Genomic DNA, 12,080 nt, shown 5'->3' on the forward strand with positions numbered 1-12,080 from the left:
TCTGTGCCCAGAATAGCCGCCTGTTCACGCATGTTGTTTCCTTGTTCAGGCTTGTTTTGCGTTTTTGAAAGTATTTTTTGGGAATTGTGTGCCATTACTAGACAGTTATGAGGAGAGATGACAGGACAAAAAGTTCTACAAATGGATGCAGTTAAAAAACATTGTTCTTAGTGTCTATTTTTGGACAAAAAGAAAAACTATTACACTCTGTCTTTTATAAAAAGAATACATCACCAAATCCCTCATATGGATATTGTCTCAAAAGCAAAAGCAGTTTACTTGTGTACCAGGTCAGAGTGATGTAGGCCCATGCCTTAAATTATTTTCTGTTTGATCCATTACCTATTTTTCATTTATTATGTATACCTTAATTCAAAGTTGTCAGATATTGTAGCTGCTCAGTTTAAAGACCAGCATTTTGCAGGGAGAAGCTGAAATAAAACAGTTTTCTTGTGTGCAGATGCATCAGGTTACTGTAGAGTTTACAGCCAACATTTGGTCTTTCTTCTCTTTGCATTAATCTCTTTTCTGTCTACCTGTGAGCTATCAGTGTGTATGTCTTTTTCAGTCTTGTCTCTTTGTTGTGTCTGTCCCATACCAGTGTGTCACATGGTCTGTCTGCCTGTTGTAACCACCTTTTATTATGTTTAAATTCATCACTTCTTTCTTTAGCTTTTAGGTATATTCTGCCCTATGTTAACCACATCATTTTGTTTCAAGTGTGGCAAAAGATTATATGTCTCTTTTTTCTCTTGGTATTGTTTTGAAATTATGCTCTTCTATTTGACTATTTTCTCCATTTCATGCGTTGTGGTTCTCTCTCTCTCTCTCAATCCTTAACCTCTTTCATTGTTAAATCCATTGTATCTCATTGCCGCCGCAGCATTCACTGCCGCACCCCTACAGTGGAGGAGCAAGCGGAGGAGGAGGAACCGGAGGGAGTATCCATCTCCCAACACTCCCCGACCCCCCTACTATTTTTTTCCCCTCCATTCCTGAGCGCCCCATTTCCTTCTCCCCTCCACCCACTGGGCCTCCAAAGGCCTACAACACCCAACGACGCAAGAGCACATCCATTCTTGAGGCCCACACACGTCACTTTCAGCCTGCCTACACTCGCTATGGGAGTAGCCTGCACCCCTTTTCTGGGATGGAGGCTGTTGAGACCCCCCCTCTGTTTATGGTAAATCCTGGTTTTGCAGCAGCTGCTCAGAGACTTGGTGTTGGGGAGTCTCTCCACCTCCCAGGGCAATCTGACCCAAGTTTGTATGGCTATAAAGACATGAGGGCAGAACATGAAGAAGCAGTGAGGAGATTAAGTCTAAATCAAGCTGCCTTATTGGACCATTATGAAGCAATGGCATATGGAGCTTACCCAATGACTGCACACCAGCTTGGTCACTTGAGTTTCCATCAGCAGAGGCAAGCAGCAGCTAGTGCTAGTCTGGGTTTTGATCCTGGTCCTCCACCTCAACCAGGGTTCCTGCATCCACACATACTGCAAAGGATGAGTGCACATAGCCCAATCCCTTCACCCTTACCTCCCATGAATGCGTCCACTGGTGGCTCTGTTTCTTCTTCATCATCAGAGGGATGCTACCCTCCACCACAGCATGGTTCTTCCTCTTTCCCTGTTTCTGCACCTCCTGTAATGGCTGATGCCCCACCACCTCCTGGAAGTGTCTTTGAGTTCCATCTAGCTGCTGCTGCTGCAGCAGCGGCAGCTGCAGCTGCAGCGGGTGACCCAAGTCTCCTTGCATCCAGACTTTACCGGGCCCGTAGAAGCTCCATGGACTTGCCTCTGGAGGACAACACTGCAGCTGGATCAGGCGGTTCAGGCACATACAGCCGTCTCCAGCCAGTGACAGAAGAGTTGTACACATATATCAGTCCTGAGCTCCCCTTACCTCCAGGAAGTCTTCTTCTTCACCACACAGGTGTAACCACAAAAGACAGAAGCCCAGAACCTTCTAGTGACTCCTTGGCCTCCTCTGATGCAGGAGAGTTCCAGTCACCTCCTCCCCCACCACTCTTCTCTACTTTTGACTCCTCAGCCGCTCAGTCTATCCCTCATTCGTCCTCCACTGCACACTACGATTCATCGGGGGCAGTGCTTCCCATAGATCCCCAGGGACATCCACCCTCCATGCAGAGCTTCCTCCCTCCCACTCCATCCTGTGAACTCCCACTTGGGGGAGCATCATCAACTCATCTGGAGACTTTGATGCAGAGCACCTGGGCCCGGCATGGAGGGGTGGTACCAGCCCAACCTGATATGACATACCATGAGTCATTGCTGGCTATGCAGGCCACTAACCCCACTCTGGTACTAAGTTCAGACCTTAAAAACATCCCTAGTTCCCTGGGTCAGTTACTAGTTTAAATTTGAAAGGTTGCTTTTCAGCAGTTGAGGTTTGCAAGCAGTTCATGGATGATTTGTAATTGCAATATAATGGTAGCGGTTAAACCTTTTGATGTTGGCAGGATCACAGATTGAGGTTTTCATATATATTGCTATTGAAGGCAATATTCATTTTTCTTCACCATTCTGTACCCATGACATTATTTGACAGGTTGTAAATGTAAAATAACAAAGTTATTGTTTATTAGATAAACAAAATTCATGTAGAGAAGAATTCCTTATGAAAAGCAACTAAACCGATTTATAATAGTAATATGACCTGGGGACCTTATATCAATTCCTGTTTTTTGTTGTATTTTTATTTGTTTTTACCCTACCGACCAAGGAGCCCCAGCTGCTGATGCCAATTTGTCATCATGTAGTCTTTGGTTGTGATTTTAACCCTGTCTAGTTATATCAACGCCACAGAGAAAGTCTCATGGTCTGCCTTCATAATGGCTTACATTAGTCATTTCACACAATGTTTGCTTACAGAGGAAGATTTTAGAGAAAGATCAGGGGCATGGCTTTAGTCAGTGCTTCTTTAGTAAGGACTGAGAAAGACCAGAAACATTTAAGAAATTGTATTGTTCATCAAAAAATACTTTAAAATTCCGAAGGAAATCCCTGAGACATTCTCTGATGTACAAGCTTTATAAAGAAACAGTCTAAGCCCACCCCTTTATGTTTGTTTGTATTTTATTTATTATCAGTAAGTACTATTTTGTCTGTATGTTCATATATGGATGTATATGATAAATGTGTGTTTGTGCAGGTATACTGTATGTATAGTATACTTGAATTTTTGCTCATACAAATCCAAAGTCCACTTAGTCCTTAGCCGGTAGAAATGCAGTAAATAATGCGGTAAATAATTCTCATCATACTGAAACTTCAAACTTTAATAATGTTCTAGACATCCATGCAGCACATTTAATAGTATGTTAGGAATATGCTATCTGCACCAAGGCTTAAAACAAATTCACTGATAAAACAGTCTAATAAAATTGTGAGAGTTTGTTGATTTGTATGGACAAACACACAGAAACATACAACAAAACTATGGGGGCTTAGACACACCTAGCAGTGTAACCATCTAGAGAGACATTTCATTCATATGTTTTAGATTTCTTCTGTTGTTTTGTGTTCTACAGCATTTGCTAAAGGTTCAAGTCAGGTCTTAATTTTAGCATGTGTTGTCATTTCCTGTCCAGACTATAAATCAACATCCTAGGCAGTGTTTAAAGGTCATCAAGTAAAATTCATCAAACCCTTAGAACGCTGATGTTATCAGTATCATCTGTACTTTCTTCATTGTTTGCTTTGAACCACTTATGATTATTTGCTTTTCTTCTGATTTATTTTTCTTGTTTTTTGTCACTACCTGTTTTTCATGAATATTCTATTAAGATCTTTCTAGAATTTTTATTTATTCAGTTTCTCTCCTGTACATTCTAGCTTGTGTTTAAGTGACTCCCTCTGTTTGGAAAAAAGTAGATGTTAGTGTGTCAGGTGCAATTATACTTGTATGAGCTCTTACCTTACTATGAGGGTGAGATTCATGTCAAGTATAAAGTTGCATACAGCCTTCTAAGGGTTCAGTCAATAGATCAGTCATAACTGTCAGTATGTTGCAGTGTAGATTTCATTAGGTGCTGTCTGACTTTTTTTTTCTGTTTGTGAGACATATGATTGCAGACCTTCTTTAAGGATTGTTTTGGAACATTTTTCTGGTTTTTTTCACCCTAGAGTATTTAAATCACAGCAGAGGTGAATTTTATTCAAATAGTTTATTTTCAGAATGAAATTTCATTCATCTAAATGTGTTAGGCAGTGTGGCAAGCCCCAGCAGTCTGCCATCAAACACAGACAAACTCATGCAGGCACATTTGCACTTTTAAGGATTTAGTCTTACTTTAACACCATCATCAGGAATAGGTAAAACTAGCTACTATAATCATTGAATATTGATTATAGGTGATTATTTCACCTAAAGCACAGGATCCCATATTAGGATGTTCTGAGGAGTTCTAAAAGTTCTTTAAAAAAAAAAAGAAAAAGAAAAATTATTATAAGCTGAATGTTTGTTACTAGTATTACAGGTTCTGTTCTGTGCTTAGTTGTGTAATAGCCTGATTATTTTCACTATCGATCAATTAGGTTCTAACATGCATGTGAAATAAACCCTGTACTTACACCCTGCCTAACCCCAGCACTGTGCTGTACATGCTACACTACAAGCTGTGTCTGTGTGTATATGCATACTGTAGGTGGTGGTGTGCATATAACTGTTGCCAGATGGATTTGTATACATATGGGTTGTTTGTGTGCATGTGTGTATACACAAGAAGAAAACCTGGATGTATAAATTGAGCCTTGTGTTTGCACTCATGTGCAGTTTGTGACACAGCAGCTATAAACATGTTCTGATTGTTTCTTTTTGTCTGCCCTTATTGTCACTCTCCTCCATCCTTTTATATCCTGCAACATTGCTTCTCCCCACACCTCTATCTCGTTTCACTCTTTCTAAGCAGCAGGTTCAGGGTCCCACCCCTCAACCTACACCAGGACCACCCCTGGTCCCTGCCACTTCCCAGCCAGCTCCCCCCGGCACCTCCCAGCAGGTGAGACTACAATTTCCCCTTATCTTGTGTCATATTTTTGACACTTTTAATACCACATTTTCTTGATATCCAAATCTAATAAAGATAATAGACAGAAATAGCTCCACTCTGTTTTTGTGCTTGTATAGTAATAGCTCATATGTCTGCTTTCTCTTTTAAGTTCTTCTCCCACATAGCTGGCACTTTGCCTGCAGTAATGTTGCATTCATTTTGAAGAACCAACCCTGGCATAAACTACTGCTGTGAACTAAGTGCAGTCCTTAACTGGAAATTGGATGTTAACCAGAGATCAAATGTTTCCTGTTGTTTTCCTAATAATTAGATTCATCATGTTTACATCAGAGTGGTGTTCAAACCTTTTTACTGTAGTCACATCTAGCAAAAATGGATCTGCACACAGTACCTGGTATTTTCCATATTTCAAGTTAGAGTTCTCTGGGAAACCAAACTGGAACTGGAATTTGAGCTTATCCATGAATTGGGAACTGCACTGGCTAATAGACAAGGATTTTGTTTTTATGTAACTGTTTACATACAGTAATCTCTGTTCTTCTCTTGTCTTCACCACTCTCTCTCTGTTCCAAACATTTTTTTTTCTCTCTTTGTCTCTGGTTCTGCAGGTTGTTTCATCTAATCAGAGCAGTACATCAGTTCAGAGCCCCACACACACAGCTCTTCCACAGGCGCCTGCACAGGTACAGCAATACTTTTCATTCATTCATTCATTCATATATATATATACACACACACACACACACACACACACACACACACACACACACACACACACACACAGAGCACTGTACTTAATCAGCACATTCCTAATGCACCCACCCAGTGGTTAATTGAAGGCAGGTGCCAGATTGAGTTCAGCCCATTAATGTCTGAAAGCACACTGGAACACAAACATGTCAGTTTCTAAGCTAAAAAACACAAACACTGACTTAATACTTACAAATCAGGAATAGTGAAGTTCCTGACACAGAAACAGATGTGTACACACACATGCCAGCTAATAACTTCATTCAGTGTAAATGTAGCACTCTGTATTCTTTACCTAAAATTTGTAAATTGAAATGTACAACTATATTTACACATGGATGGATTTTTCTTTCATAGTATGAAAAAACTGACAAACCTAATACACTTAAACACTGTCAGGCACACAAGCAAAGATAAATATACAGATAAAATGCCATCACAATTACTCAACACAGCTGGTGCAACAATCTTTTGGGAATCTGTGCCATGTACATACAGTGGGTATGGAAAGTATTCAGACCCCTTTAAATTTTTCACTGTGTCATTGCAGCCATTTGCCAAAATCAAAAAAGTTCATTTTATTTCTCATTAATGTACACTCAGCACCCCATCTTGACAGAAAAAAACAGAAATGTAGAAATTTTTGCAAATTTATTAAAAAAGAAAAACTGAAATATCACATGGTCATAAGTATTCAGACCCTGTGCTCAGTATTGAGTAGAAGCACCCTTTTGAGCTAGTACAGCCATGAGTCTTCTTGGGAATGATGCAACAAGTTTTTCACACCTGGATTTGGGGATCCTCTGCCATTCTTCCTTGCAGATTCTCTCCAGTTCTGTCAGGTTGGATGGTGAACGTTGGTGGACAGCCATTTTCAGGTCTCTCCAGAGATGCTCAATTGGGTTTAGGTCAGGGCTCTGGCTGGGCCAGTCAAGAACAGTCACAGAGTTGTTCCGAAGCCACTCCTTTGTTATTTTAGCTGTGTGCTTAGGGTCATTGTCCTGTTGAAAAGTTGAACCTTCGGCCCAGTCTGAGGTCCTGAGCACTCTGGAAGAGGTTTTCTTCCAGGATATCTCTGTACTTGGCCACATTCATCTTTCCTTCAGTTGCAACCAGTCGTCCTGTCCCTGCAGCTGAAAAACACCCCCACAACATGATGCTCCCACCACCATGTTTCACTGTAGGGATTGTATTGGGCAGGTGATGAGCAGTGCCTGGTTTTCTCCACACATACCGCTTAGAATTAACACCAAAAAGTTCAATCTTGGTCTCATCAGACCAGAGAATCTTATTTCTCATAGTCTGGGAGTCCTTCATGTGTTTTTTGGCAAACTCTATGTGGGCTTTCATGTGTCTTGCACTGAGGAGAGGCTTCCGTCGGGCCACTCTGCCATAAAGCCCCGACTGGTGGAGGGCTGCAGTGATAGTTGACTTTGTGGAACTTTCTCCCATCTCCCTACTGCATCTCTGGAGCTCAGCCACAGTGATCTTTGGGTTCTTCTCTACCTCTCACCAAGGCTCTTCTCCCACGATTGCTCAGTTTGGCTGGACGGCCAGGTCTAGGAAGAGTTCTGGTCGTCCCAAACTTTTTCCATTTGAGGATTATGGAGGCCACTGTGCTCTTAGGAACCTGGAGTGCTGCAGAAATTCTTTTGTAACCTTGGCCAGATCTGTGCCTTGCCACAATTCTGTCTCTGAGCTCCTTGGGCAGTTCCTTCGACCTCATGATTCTCATTTGCTCTGACATGCACTGTGAGCTGTAAGGTCTTATATAGACAGGTGTGTGCCTTTCCTAATCAAGTCCAATCAGTTTAATTAAACATAGCTGGACTCCAATGAAGGAGCAGAACCATCTCAAGGAGGATCAGAAGAAATGGACAGCATGTGAGTTAAATATGAGTGTCACTGCAAAGGGTCTGAATACTTATGACCATGTGATATTTCAGTTTTTCTTTTTTAATAAATTTGCAAAAATTTCTACATTTCTGTTTTTTTCTGTCAAGATGGGGTGCTGAGTGTACATTAATGAGAAATAAAAAGAACTTTTTTGATTTTGGCAAATGGCTGCAATGACACAAAGAGTGAAAAATTTAAAGGGGTCTGAATACTTTCCGTACCCACTGTACATGTCAGTTGACTGATATTTATTTGACTTTCAACCATTCAGCCAGCTGGTTAATTATGTTTCCAGTAAATAAATAGAAAAATATTTAAAATCATGTTATTGTTGTTATGGGTGAAGTGTAATTATTGCATGTTGTGCACATCCTAAAAAGTTTCTTTGTCTCCTTTAAACGTATTCGTTGACACAGTTTTTCTTCTATTTTCTTTCTGTTCCCTGGCTTGCTCATCGGCATGCTGCTCTGGGTTTGTTTTTATCTCTGTGTATACATGCCTACTTGTCTGTCTATATGCATGTATCTCTGCTTGTATCCTTGGTCAATTGTTTTGGTTTTATACACAAAATGAATGGGCGTGTGTGCATATTTAGTTGTGTGACCTCACTCCCTCTCCTAGTTTAGAGCACCTTTATCTTCTGTATCAAGCTGCTCATATTGCCCTGGTTCAGGTAACATTATGTATGGCAATATATGGGTAAACTGTGTGTGTCTGTCCTTTTTTCTAAGTGTCTGCCTGTGTGTGTGCATCAGAAAGTAATTGTATATCTGTGTGATTTGTTGGTGAATCTGTTCAATGTTAAACATAGTGTTTTTCATATATAACTGTCCCTTGGCAGTAGTGTTTGTTTGTTTTTGTATACCCCAGATGATTCTACTAGCCACCCTACTAAAAACATGGCTTGAAATACATGAGCAAATTTTATGGAAATGAAGATGGGTAATATTTCCAGAACCTGAAAGTAAAAACAGCAGCGGCTTAATAGGGATATTGGAAACAGCAGGAACATGTGTGTGGCATTTTAGTGGTCCAGTCCAGTATATTTAGCAATTTTGATATTGATCATGTTGTGGTTTTATGTATTATGGATATTTGCTTCTTCAGAAGTGGTTTTGTTATACTCTGCACCGAAAAGAGCATGAAGAACTTTTCATCCAAAGCTGCATATTTTTGAATCTTAACAGTACCTGTAGTACCCCACCTGTTTGACATCTACTCTAGTGAAATATTTTTGCCTACATTTACTACTAAAGCAACAATTCATTGGGCCCTTTTACCAGATGTAAAGCAGGTGAGCGTAAACACATAATTCATACTGTAAAGTCTCAATGGGAAGAAACATTAGAGAAGGTTTTTGGCTTTGTGTCCCTATTTGTAATACTGTATTAAAGAGCATTGCCCATCTACATTGTGCAAAGATTTGCTGTCTTCCACCCCCTTTGAAGCCATCCTGTGTATTGTGGGAAGAAAACTAAGTTTTGTTTTGTGGGTGTGTACATGATGGTCCTGTGCCAAAGTTTGTTGTTTGCGATTATTGTCTTCCTTGTTAAAGTTTGAGTCCAATGTGGTCTGTAATGGTCAGTGAACTATGGATGGCTCTATCTTTATTTTAACATGATTTATCATGAAGACCAGTGAAGACTCTTAAGGTGGCAGTTGTCTATTTCTTCAGTTAGTCATTTTTGATGTGAAACATTTATTTTTTGATTAAACTTAAAGCAAAGACCATGTTCAACTGACTGTTCCACTACTTCCGTTGTTGAGTAGTTTGGCCAGTCTGTCAATGGACAGCTCGTGACTTGTCAGGTTGATCTGCTTCCTCATCCTCTCTGTAATTTTCTCACTCATTTCTTCTACCCATCCTCTTGGCTCAATTGCTCTCTCCTTCCTCCCTTTATTTTCCTTTCTTCCCCCTATCTTCCTCTTCCTGGCCCTTGTTCCTCTTCTCAGCCCAGTGTAACGCCATCTGCCTCTACCGTTTCCTTGGTGACCCTCCCTCCTCCGTCGCCATCCCTTCCTGTTACCATGCCGATAGCGGTCGTGGCTCCCCCACCCTCTTCTCTTCCACTCCCTGTTGGGGTGTTACCTACTATTGTTTCCCCTCCTCCTCCTGTGCCCACACCTGTGCCTCAGCCATTGGCCACTGTGGTGCCAATCATCAGTGTAGTCACCGCCCCACCTGATACTCCCATGGAAGCCCCTCCCCAGGTACTGGTTAGAGATGGTCAAACCCACCAAGCGGATGACAGCCAGGGTGCCACTTCATGTTTTTTAAACATTTTTTTTATGACATTCCCTTTCAACTATAGGTAACTCAAAAATTACATATCTTTGTTTCATAATCTAGATCAAGGTTTCATGTAAATTTCAGTCGTACTGTTGAGTTTCTATAATATTCATGATACCTCAAATTATATAACATACTTGTTAATGAAAGGTACTGGTATGTACCCATAATTTAATCTAATTTAATGAAATCTGTGGCAATTCATAGGTGGATTCACACACAAAAACTAGTTTGGTGTTTCACGCTGAATAGCTTGTGTGGCTTGGTTTGAGTGTAGCAACACTGATTTAGGCCAATGAAAGAGTTAAAACATTTGTCAAGTACAGCTTTGATTGGTTTACAAATTAATTGTGTTAGTCACTGCCTACAGATTTTGTTTGGTTTAGTTAAACTGTCATTCAGACCATTTTTTTGGTTTCTACTTCAACATTTGGAGATCTACCTTGCATGTGTTATTGGTGATATCCTAATCATCATAAATGCAATTTATTTTCTCTTCTGTGGGAGTTCCTGCTTTGCTCCTGTTCCATGCTGTAGTTTTAGTTGTTCCTTGGCCCAATTATGTGTTTTGCTTCAAATCTGTTCTTTATATTTTAAATCAGTTGAGGTCTCACAAAGTAATTACTTGCAGTATAATTTTGAGTTATTTTTTTAATTTATTGTATTTGTATGCATTTTCATGGGCCTGTGTGTGTGTGTGTGTTTCAGTCTGCCTCTCATTCATCAGAGGTGTGCTCGTCCCAACTCCAGCCACCTCAAGTTCTCTCATCTATTGAGAGGTAACATACACAAACAAACCCGTAAACAAAATTACTGTAACATTTGTCACAGTCCTCAAGAAAAAGTAAAAGTTGACTTATTTTTCTTATTATGTTTGTGCCCAGTGGTCACTCTGAGGCTTCGGGTCTGAGTGACGGCAATGAAGGAGGAGGAGGCCGTCATGAAGGGCGCTCTACCAAACGACATCAAAGACGTTCTGTACGAAGCCGATCGCGCCATGAGAAGATTTCCAAGGCGAAACTCAATGTTCTCAATGTAATAGCACATTGCATAAATACTACAAAGTCATAATTAAAGTTTAAATTCTGTTTTGTACTCTACCTTCTCCAGTGTTTAATGGAGTTGTGTTGCAGTAAGAGTGAGGAAGAAATTGATGTTTGAAATTGTTTGCATTCACTCTGTCTATTTCTACTCTCTCTTTTTCTCTGCTTTTTGTGACCTGTGTGTGTTTGTGAAGATCTCCAACCGAGGAGACAGAGTGGCCGAGTGTCAGCTAGAGACCCACAACAAGAAGATGGTAACATTTCGGTTTGACCTGGATGGAGACAACCCTGAAGAGATCGCCCAGATCATGGTACACACACTATTCTCCACCAGTCTTTTAATTTGTTTACTCTTTATCATGTAATAGCCGCTCTCTATTATTGGTTTCACATGCCAATTAGCATGCTCTCCGTTCTTTGTCATATGAAGCCACTGAAGTGCTTATAATTGCTTTGCTCTTGTCCTTGCACTTTCATTGAGAGATTCGTCATCAGGTTTCCCCGCAAAGCAGAATTATACTGTACCTTTGTGGCCACATGCTTTGAATAGGAAGCGTACATGTAGCAATAGCTTTATACGCACAAACATACACACATCTGAATCCGACTTTTTTCACCCTGTACATCTGTGTTTCCAGGTCCAGAGTGAATTTATTCTGGAGAGTGAGAGGGAGTCATTTATTGAGCAGGTCAGAGAGGTGATAGAGAACGCTGATGAAAAAGGCCTGGAGAGAGACACAAGCAGTCAGGTAAATACAACACTGAGTCTGAATTTGTTTCTTGCTTGGGGTTTAAAGTTGCAGTTGGTGCAATAAAAGGCACCTGCTTTTAAAAAGAAAATTAGATTGAAGGGTTTTATGTAGCGTGAGTACGAGTAACTTCATAATAATAATAATAATCTGCTGGTCTGTTGTGATCAGTTTTCTTTTAGTTTTTACAGCTTGTTGTCTTATTGATCTACAGATGGCAGGTGACAGGGAACAGCAAGTTCCTGCTACATCTGTCCCTGTGCCAGGTAAAAATAACAGTCGTGATAATCATAATTGACTATTTTACTACTTATT

General features: G+C 40.5%; 1 protein-coding gene across 1 annotated transcript in view; it reads left to right on the plus strand.

Annotated features, from left to right (window-relative positions):
• wnk1b (WNK lysine deficient protein kinase 1b) overlaps window positions 1-12,080 on the plus strand; it is a 76,945-nt gene that overhangs the window by 47,702 nt on the left and 17,163 nt on the right. The window contains exons 13-21 of the mRNA XM_026326536.1: window positions 884-2,326; window positions 4,936-5,025; window positions 5,646-5,720; window positions 9,637-9,894; window positions 10,682-10,752; window positions 10,858-11,008; window positions 11,211-11,327; window positions 11,655-11,765; window positions 11,980-12,031. Coding sequence (XP_026182321.1) covers window positions 884-2,326; window positions 4,936-5,025; window positions 5,646-5,720; window positions 9,637-9,894; window positions 10,682-10,752; window positions 10,858-11,008; window positions 11,211-11,327; window positions 11,655-11,765; window positions 11,980-12,031 — 2,368 coding nt within the window. The remainder of the gene's footprint in view (window positions 1-883; window positions 2,327-4,935; window positions 5,026-5,645; window positions 5,721-9,636; window positions 9,895-10,681; window positions 10,753-10,857; window positions 11,009-11,210; window positions 11,328-11,654; window positions 11,766-11,979; window positions 12,032-12,080) is intronic.

The sequence above is a fragment of the Mastacembelus armatus genome, chromosome 23, assembly GCF_900324485.2.
Source record: "Mastacembelus armatus chromosome 23, fMasArm1.2, whole genome shotgun sequence".
Taxonomy (NCBI): domain Eukaryota; kingdom Metazoa; phylum Chordata; class Actinopteri; order Synbranchiformes; family Mastacembelidae; genus Mastacembelus; species Mastacembelus armatus.